Source organism: Macrobrachium nipponense, chromosome 27 (genome assembly GCF_015104395.2).
Source record: "Macrobrachium nipponense isolate FS-2020 chromosome 27, ASM1510439v2, whole genome shotgun sequence".
NCBI lineage: Eukaryota > Metazoa > Arthropoda > Malacostraca > Decapoda > Palaemonidae > Macrobrachium > Macrobrachium nipponense.
The window spans coordinates 7360926-7371615 of record NC_087216.1 but is presented as its reverse complement, the minus strand read 5'-3'; the positions used below and the strand labels follow the sequence as shown (position 1 = coordinate 7371615).

General features: G+C 36.2%; 1 protein-coding gene across 1 annotated transcript; it reads right to left on the bottom strand.

Annotated features, from left to right (window-relative positions):
• Positions 1–1272: 1272 nt before the first annotated feature.
• LOC135200494 (uncharacterized) lies at positions 1273–5537 on the bottom strand. The gene is made up of 4 exons (XM_064229144.1): positions 5217–5537; positions 4634–4818; positions 3168–3278; positions 1273–1922 (listed from the first exon to the last, which is right to left on the bottom strand). The coding sequence occupies exons 1-4, from the start codon at positions 5535–5537 to the stop codon at positions 1805–1807; spliced, it is 735 nt and encodes a 244-aa protein (XP_064085214.1). The 3' UTR covers positions 1273–1804.
• Between the last annotated feature and the right edge of the window lie 5153 nt (positions 5538–10690).

Genomic DNA, 10690 nt, shown 5'->3' with positions numbered 1-10690 from the left:
AGTGTCTTGACTTGAGATTATGTCAATCATATATATCCTACTGATAGCACCCCTCCCCTTCCAGACCCTAAGCATAGACATTTAAAATATTATTAAAGTAAAGCATTCTCAAAGTCAACTGCATGTCGGCCATTCCCTTAGTTGATAAACAATCTAGGTCATGAAATGCATTGAACTATGTAGCCTACTGCATATTCACATTCCGTGGTTCGTGGACAAATATTGTCATCAACAGTAATTTGGGTTTTAACGTAAAGTAATTGGCTTTTATTAATAAAACAAAATGCGCATCTTATTAATTTTATTGTGGATTAATGTATACAAACACGCCCTGATAATGTACAGCTTAACAAAACGCATTGTGGGAAGAATTGGACAGTTACCGCCGTACATTGTAACAGGAACGTTTGCTAGGCTACCTATTTTCATTATCTAAGATAAAAAAAAGTCATTGAGGATGTAGTTTGTCAAAGAATTATATTTATTACTGAATACTATTAGACTAAGAAAGTTTGAATTTCTCTCTCCTGAAGTGCATGTCAGTATAGAGAGAGAGAGAGAGAGAGAGAGAGAGAGAGAGAGAGAGAGAGAGAGAGAGAGAGGGGGGGGGGGGGGGGGTTATTCACAAATATCGTTTAATATCGAATTCAGGGCACTATGATGATAACTTACACCCAAGGAGAAATATACTTTGTAAGTTCTGCGCGAATCCTGGACGGAGCAAAACCATTCATCAATTGGAATTCCCCTCCGGTGTAGGTTATCCCCATTCCCCAAGGTACGGCAAGTTCATTATTTAACGATATTTGTGACAAAATATTTGTGAATATATGTCACGTACGTTTAAGACAAAAAATTAATATGTATACGCTAGTGTGCGTGTGTTTACATGCATACATATATCATACGTAATGCCCTTCGAATTTGGTGGTAATAATGATCTGAAAATAACATTTTTCATCAAAGTTCCTATTGATAATTTGTAAATTAGCAACGTGACCGTCCATCCAGACGCTTCGTTCGGTAGCCAGTCGAAAAAAAAAAAAAAAAACACACACACACACACACACACACACACACACACACACACATATATATATATATATATATATATATATATATATAATATATATATATATATATATATATATATATATATATATATATTATATATATATATATATATATATATATATATATATATATATATATATATATATATATATATATATATATATATATATATATATATATATGTAATTGTGTGCTTTTCAGACATTTGGAAATTTTCCATAATAAGGTGCATCAAGAGGGGAAAAAGCAAACGGTCATTGCCACATCCATTATTTTAACTGCTGAATCATGATGAAGTCCCTGTGCAGTAAGACCTTTTCAGCATTAGCCGCATCATCCGGATTCACAAATGTCACTTAAAATGTTGAATCTGATCACATACTGCGGCTGTCACTTATTGTGGACGCACTTGCACTTCCTTGATATTAAGGCCCTTTTTACAAGTCTGTTAAACACGTTCAAGGTTTTTTCCTCCCTTCCTGATATTGCTTAAGAACTATGCACAACTTTCACCATCTTATGGTCAACGATTCTTTCCACATGACCAAACCAACTTCAAAATGCTTTGATCCATCCTTTCACCTTTAAAAATGAAAGAGAATCGAAACCCTTACCGTGGGGCTGGTGTGAAAATATACCTGGGCGTAACAGAACGAAGTGATAAATCCGTCACTATAAATACGTTAAGTTTCAGGGCACAAAGAAGGAGGAAGTTGAAAGGGGAGTTCCACTAACTATTGACGAGAGACAATATGGAGATGGGGCACTCGGGATAAACACGCCAGCAGTCCCCGTGTTCTTTTCCATATTCGGCAGCCTTCATGTACTCCCCATTGGATGGAGGGAGTCTTTGTGGGTCCTATTTCCTGTTGTTCTTATCTTCCACGTAACGGCTGTCTTCGCTGATACGCCTAGAAGTATTTAGTCATTAAGTCTTCAGATTTAAGGAATGAGTATATTATATACAGATCGTACATTTTTTCATAATTTTTAAGTATCTTTAAACAGTTTCATTTTTTACTGAGGAAAAGATAAATAGTAGTACAAAATGTCAAAAAATATAATGAAACGTGATCTTTGACAATTATTAAAAAATATAGCAGGTGACGCTGATGTACAGAAACATTAAAATAAACCATTGCTTTGGACAATATTGCTTATTTTAATGTATAATTGGCTCTGATAGTTGTTTGAAAGTGCTTTGCAAAGCCATTATTTTTTTTATCTTTGTTGCTGAGGTGCCAAATGAATTGCTGCGAGTGACTCCTAGAAAACTCTACCCTCATCAGAAATGCGCCGGAGCGCCTCAGTGGCGTGGTTGGTTTGGTGTTTGCTTCTCACCTCGGTGGTCGCTGGTTCGATTCTCGGGCATTCCATTGAGGAGTGAGAGATGTGTATTTCTGGTGATAGAAGTTCACTCTCGACGTGGTTCGGAAGTCACGTAAAGCCGTTGGTCCCGTTGCTGAATAACCACTGGTTCCATGCAACATAAAAACACCACACAAACAAACAAAACAAAAAGAAATGCACCGGGAGAGTAAATATGTCTTTTTAGATTAAAGTAATGGCGTTAAAATGATTTGGAAACCCACAGGCGGTTATAGGCAAATAGGATTTGTTATTTTTTTCTGAATATTTTGTTTTAATCTGGCGATCGTCTTCGCCATAATTTTCACGAAGACACTGAAATGGTTTTCGACGTCTTGAAGGTTTTCCAAAATCGTAACAGTTGGTTGAGTGTGAGATCTGAATTCTCTCCGGAGGAGGAAAAGTCTATATGCAGTGCCTGCCGAAATCCTTCCTCTGAGAAAGTCATGCCCAATGGTCAGCGCCTCAGTGGCGTGATCGGTGTGGTCTTGGCCTGCCACCTCGGTGGCCGCGAGTTCGATTCTCGGGCATTCCATTGAGGTGTGTGAGAGGTGCATTTCTGGTGATAAAGTTCACTTTCGACGTGGTTCGGAAGTCACGTAAAGCCGTTGGTTCCATGCAGCGTAAAAACAACATGCATACAATGTCCAAGGATCCAGTGTCTGAGGTTTTAATTGTATTATTTTTATCAGAAAAAAATATTCGTTAACAAATAATAGACTTGCCTGACGAAAATCTGCACCACTTCGCCCACAAAGCCACGGAGGTTGAGAGATGGCGCGGCAGCCATTTCACACACACATCTTCTGACACATGCTTTGCCGTCCACACCCAGCCTGGAAGAAGATGAAGATACACTGAAGTTCAGGGGTTAAAGCTCAGGATGTCTACATAAGTCAAGATATTAATTTACCTATTCAAATCCCTATGAATTTTTATGATCTTATGGTAATGAAATAAAGCTTAAGATTATATAAACTTTGAACTGATGGTTGAACTGGAGGCAATCATATACACTGACAAATGGGGGTTGAAAGTACGTAATTAAAGAAATACCCGTCTCTTGATTTAAAAATTATACAAGAATGTGATGACCTTAGGAAAGAGCAAGGCACGTAAACTAAGATTGTACACGCGCTATTGATATTGAATTTTACTACCAGTTTTAGCGTAAAAGAGTACATAGCATACAGATGCGTGATGTCAGAAGTATAGGAGTAGAAAGGGTCAACCAGAAAACGAGACAAATAAGAAATGCCATCGATTGGTAAGAGTATAATTAAGGATAACAACAGCAAAGCGATCACTTGTGTTCAGAATAACGTCGGTCATTATTGCCTGTATACTGATACTGACGATTTGTCTAGGAGCCCTTGAATGTTTTGATCCTTGTTTTCGCGATAGTTAAAAACAAAGTTCTACTTACGTGACCACTATAACGACTGGAAAGAAGAAACAAAAGGACTTCTTGGCCCATTGACCGTATGTTTTACCTCGATATGATCTACGGCTTCGGTATTTCTAAGTGACAACTCCGCACGGACTTCGAGAAACTGTCCGCGATTACGAAAGCCACCAGGGACGGGGAGGTCAAATGTATTTCGCAGTTTTTAGTACTATCCCCTGGGGGGTTAATTACAGCCGGCCGACAAGAAATAACAGTAAATTCGGAATAAGCAACCAAAATACTATGGAATAAGCCAGTTTCCAATGAAATACGCGATGCGGAGCAATTACTTAGCTCTACTAGACCTTATCCGTCACCACTTGTCCGACGCATAGAGGCTAGTAATGGATCATCGTACTGTCCCTTCGGCACCAGCTCCATTGCTCTTTGATGGTTACTTTTCATCCATTCCCTTTGGGTATCCTCCTTCTTAACTTAATTTATAAACTTCTACTACTACTACTAATAATAAAATAAAAACCGCTAAATATAGGTTAGAAAGTATCTTCCAGAATTTTTCTAACCAAGTCTTCCAACAGGCCTGCATATCTGGATTAGTCTACTACCACTACTGTATCTCCATTAGCATTACTACATAGGTCTAATACACCTCTCGTCCTTGCACTACCCCTCTCCCTCTCTGCGTTGTCCCACTTTCCATAATTTTTCGGTCGCTGACGCTTCCCTCCCCCCGTCATAACTTTTATAAGAAGAAGAAGAACAAAAACCTTCGGTTACGCTTACAAGGAGACAAACCCTTCGATGTCCTCTATCCCAGAAGTGGAAGCAGCCTCGTCGCTTGCTCTCTTCGTACTTTCTATCTTGTGGCTGAAGGACTTTAAAGGAATTTTGTAGGTTAACGGCAATTCGAGTCTCAGGAAAGTGCTCTGGTGCACTTGGAATATAGGGATGACGGTTTTGAGGGTTATCTGGAAAAAGTAAATAAAGCAAATGTCTTAGGCACAGTCCATCATAATTTCTGTCTACGTTCTTGGACACTCAGTATCCACACTTCGAGGCACTAAGTTGGTTTTACCAACATGTCAATGTTTTTAGTTTGATTTAATTTCACTCCTGTTTTTACAAGGTAATGCTGACTGATTTTGATCTCTCTATTTTTGTGTAGTATATAGCCTTGAGGATGAAGCCATGTTTTGGAACGTTGAGACCACACACACACACACACACACACACACACACACACACACACACACACACACACACACACATAATGTGTGTACATAAATATATCATGTGTGTAAATCTATGTAAAGAGAGAAACACTTTGGGGGGGGATGCACATTATCATAGACTCATTTGCACTAACGTCAGTGGATATGTCATCATTGAAGATTGCAGGGAGGGACCTCGTTTTCCTTGGTCTGTTCGGCGATCGTATAGACGTAGACGTAATATTGCCGCTTGTCACATATGACTTCGGCATAACATTACTATAGGTCACATATGTCTTGTTTAAGTCCTCTGCAGGTGAAATCCAATAGTCCTGAGGCCCGCCGATAGTGGCCCATGTAAAAGCTGTCAATATCTCGTTGTTCTTGGACAGGAAATGGTAATCATGGTGAGCACTCTGGGAAGTTCTTAGTAGACTGATCACTATGGCCAAGCCTGGAGAAAAATAGTGAGACATTTTTAATGCTCGTTTATAAACAAAATTATTTATAGGCGTTAACAGTCCTAACAATGAGAACAGTAATAGATATGCCAATATATTGTTACAGTCATCGCTTTTCCCCAGAAAGAAGTTAACTTGTCCACACAAAAATATTTAAATTCCACGCTCTCATTCTAATTCAAGGGCAAGGTAGAAGGATGGTTGCTGTAGCAAATTCTGACTTGCCGATCGATGTTACTAAAGAGATCAGTATGTGGAAAAAGTGTGTCAGACCGTAGGCTGTACGAGTAAAAATTTCAAAGTGCGAAGGTCTCAATCGCATACTTTCCGATAGAGACCCGCTTTGTACAGAATGCCATCTAACGCGAGCGGAATCCTTGCGACGCATTATTTTCGTTTTAGTATTTAATTCAAGACAAGATGAAGTCTATCACGAATTGTGGTATTTTCTATAAGACCTTGGTCATGCAAGGCCAGGACGAACACTGCTATTTGACTATAGGGTTAACAGCATAGACGACGTTGAGCATACTAAAGATTTAATAATATCAATATAATTCAATGCAATTGCTGCGAGTTGTTTATGCCCTGGGGGGGAAAACATTGTGATTAATTGATCACCTCAGTCAAAACAAAAACCAGGCAAAACAAATTCCGGCCTGAAACGGTTCATTTAAGTTTTTATAAGCAATATATGCGTTCTAGAATTTGTGAACTTTTGCACCAGAGTAGAGAGCAATTAATCATCAATAACACAAGCAACGCGCCATGAGAGATACGGTGGAGATAATTGGGCTAAGGTTTTGCAAAGGTTTCATTTTGATGGACGAATGCATGTTGAAATATTTATACGTAAGGGAGCTGATCATGAAAACATCTGAACATAAGGGATTTTTTTTCTTCCTTTATGTTTTTGAAGGCATACTTAATTCTACAGTGGGGGTTTTGTCTACTGTTCAGTCATAGCTAGTTTAGGACTATTTCGTTATATTATTTTCTTGTCATACCAAACTTCAAAAACGCAGACCAAGAAACTATAAACGTCGCGAATAATGACACCTCGAAAGAGTAAGACTTGTGAAAATTGAGATTGAAAATCTGCTCTCTCAGATCAAAATGAACACTTGCGTCAACACGCCAGCAAGTTTCCACCACCATCGTCAACAACACATAAGCTACGAGCGTAGAATTTGAAAGCGGACGTAAATCGACGAGATTATTTAGATGTATGTGCAATGTCTCACCGTCGCTGATAGTGGTTCCATGACGAGATTAACTGATGGGGGGAGGTGAGACAATGAGCATCCTCGTTTGACGTCTATGGTATTCAGTTCAAGGATGCATATGGTTATAGGAACTACCTGACATATGGAAGATCAACAGATAATAGAGAGTAAGCGCCGTTGTAGGGTGAAAGGAATAATAATAACTCTCTCTCTCTCTCTCTCTCTCTCTCTCTCTCTCTCTCTATATATATATATATATATATATATATATATATATATAGATATATATATAATATATATATATATATATATATACATACATATATATATTATATATATAATATATATATTGCATATAATATATATAGCATATATATATTATATTAATATATATATATCTAATATATAATAATATAATATATATATAATATAATATATATATATATAGATATATATGCATATATATTATATTATATATATATATATATATATAATATGTATATATATCTATATTTTTTTTTTATATATAGATTATATATTACTATATATATATATATATAAGGAGTTATAGATATAATATACGTAGACTAAGATCTCATATGGCAATAGCCTAGATTTAAACTCAGTTCTGTCGAAGTACAGAAAAAAATTGCAACGAAGAAAAATATCGACGTAATGATTATTTATTGAGGGAGGGCGTTTTATTTTATCAGGGAAAGACGAAGGTCGAATTTCAAGAGCGGTAAATGTGGCAGCTGAATTATATTAGAAACTACTGAGGCAAATGCGTTGCCTAAAATATCATCAGGGAGATACGGGGATTATGTTATTACTTCAATATTTCTTGAATTTGCGAAATATGTAGTCACCAAAAGAACGCCCAAGGAAATAGAAGAAAACCAAATGCGTGATTGATGTTTATGAAAGAGTGCCGCCTTCAAAAGGGAAAATAATATAAAACATCGAGCGGTTTTCCCTAATTAAACATACAGCTGTTTCTGTTGTCACAGTTATGATTTGCAGCTCATGCGTTTACATGATACCTGGTTATTATTCCCCTACAATCACTAAGTAGTTATTGTGTTATTGCTCATCATCCTATTCTTCTCAGGACTTTGACCTTGTAGGGGTAAAGGTAGGTGCCAAATTGAAACCAATTTAAGGTGCAGTAGAAAAAGTACTAATTATTGAGTTGCCGTTAACTTTGTATATCAGCGTATCTCTAGTCGGGTTCTAATACGCCACCTGAGAAGTTTCCATGTGTTTAGAAGTTTAGTATTAATATTTTGAAGTAAAAAATATCTACTGGTAACTGGTTTGGCTTCCTGGAAAGTATTTGTCCCTTGAAATAAGGAGCTAGGATATGTTAGAATTTCTACATCAGTTAGTCTAAAAGGTACTTGTGATATTATTATTATTAAAGCGAGGCGGTAGCTTTTCTTTAACATCAGTGAATTGATAGTTTGTTGGCATTTTAACTATAAAGAAGTCATCTGCAGTGATAGGTAACCAGTGATTTCAAAACTGAGAAATAAAAAGTCTTCGAAAGTTTCTCATCGATGTAACCAGTGATTTCGACATTGAAAAAAAAGTAATCCTGAAAGCTTCCTAAAGACGTAGCCAGTAATTTCAACACTGAGAAAATAGTAAATTTTCAAGCCTTTAATCGACGTGGCCAGTGATTTCAACACTGAGAAAATAGTGATCCTTAAAGCCTTTAATCGATGTAGTCTGTGATTTTGATTTGAGAAAATAGTGATCCTTAAAACGTTTAATCGACGTTGCTCATGATGATTTCAACATTGACAAAAAAAGTAATCCTGTAAAGTCTTTGACAAAAAAAGTAATCCCGTAAAGTCTTTGACAAAAAAAGTAATCCCGTAAAGTCTTTGACAAAAAAAGTAATCCTGTAAAGTCTTTGATCGACGTAACCAGTGATTTCAACACTGACAAAAAAAGTAATCCTGTAAGTCTTTGATCGGCAAGCAAACCTATCTTTTAAGAAGTCGAGTTGAAGCAAACGTATCTTACACCGCCAGGCATATTTCTTTACGAGAGATCAGTGTAGTTTTGCCTAAACAGAAGCTATATTTCTCTACCAAAATTACCCCTTTAATAAAAACTAGGTGATTAGTGTAGCAAACCTTAGTTCCTTACTAGCATATAGTGGTTATAGCTGTAGTAAATAACATATATCATTATTTGACTTCACAAGTAACATTGAGGAAAGACTAATAACGTTAAATTGTTGTGACCTCTATTAATATAATTATCTTGATAATGGTAACCACCCAGTAAGAGATATATTTAGGGTGATAATCTGTCCGCATGGGTATTTATGTGGCTCAACGAAAGTGCGAAACTTGTTGTTTTCTAGATTCCCACAGTTAACTGGGAAGTTTGTATTTCTCTCCATTAACAATAAATGACGGCATTTGTCTGAAGCTGCGCCATTAACTCGTTGCCTCCAAGTGCAATTATGCAGCTTTAGTCTCTGTATCTTATTGCGTAGTATTTTGTACGTATATGGTGGTTTTATTATTTGGTATTGTAAATGTGACTTACATCAGTTTTAGAGTTTTTGTAATGTTATATTTTTTGAAAAATGTTTCAGCGCTGGTGCTTTTGTCTGAGTACGTATGTAAACTAGTTTATTTTTATGTAAACTTTGTCCGTATGAACATTTTCCACACTGAAATTGGCAACGAGATGTCTCGAAATTATCTGTGAAAGATACCTCCTTCCTCGAATTCGTGGTTTTTCCTCTCTTACTGAAGTCTGAGATGAATAATATTGCATGTAAGCACCCGGTAGTCTCGTTACTTCCATCTTCTCGCGAAGTGTTGTTATCAGAAGACTAAGATTTTCTATGCGTCACTGGTGAGGTTGAAATGCGCTTTCGGTTCCATTGATATTAATATTGTGTAATAAATAGCAAGGCCGTAGACGATACAGCTAATGCTGTGTCACTTACTCAAAGAGAGCTCCATGCTGCATCCGCACTAGCGTCTCCGTCGCGGTCTTTAAGGAGAATGAGAGGATCGTTTGTCTTAGGATCCCAAAAATCAAGAGTACCGTACATCTGGCAGGGCGGTCAGTGATGTCATCCAGGTCATGTCGTCACTTTTGATGACTTGATTCAACGACAAAATCTCTTCGATGTTTTCAACTTTTCATGACCGTTGGTGACGAGAATGTAAAGAAAACAAGAGTATTATTGGGAGCATTTCCTTGACAGGAGTTACAAAAGTTTTCGGTTATTTGGATATTATCATGAATATAACTTGATTATCATTTTCATAAGGTTTAATGGAATGTAAATAGAAGTCGTTCATTTTGTCTTTTATTGCTGGAGTGCTGAATATAGAAAGTGGAATCGATGACTAGAAAGCCATACATAAAATGGCTTTCAGTCAACTTCCACTTTTTAACCCTTTTAAATTTAGCAGAAATTTTGTCTCCTAAATTTCCGTCTATATGGCAATATACCTCTTTCTTCTATATGTTAGCATAATATAAACATATTTTGTAAAGTGCGATTAATTTGTATTACTTATGTTTTATTTCTTATGGGTCAGTAACGTTCTTCACTGCACATTGTTCATAAAAGGTATATCAGTACTGATAGCGGTTTTGTAAATGAATATAAAAATGAACGATATATATATATATATATATATATATATATATATATATATATATATATATATATATATATATAGTGTGTGTGTGTGTGTGTATGTAGGTATGTATAATGGCCTAATCCCTTGGTAAAGGGCATGGGTAAAGTAACTTTATCCCTAAAGACTTGCTGAGGTACCTTTTAAGATATAATTATTAAAATTTAGATAATATATATATATAAATATATATATATTTAATATAAATAATAATATATTTATATATCTATATATATATATATATATATCTATATTATATATA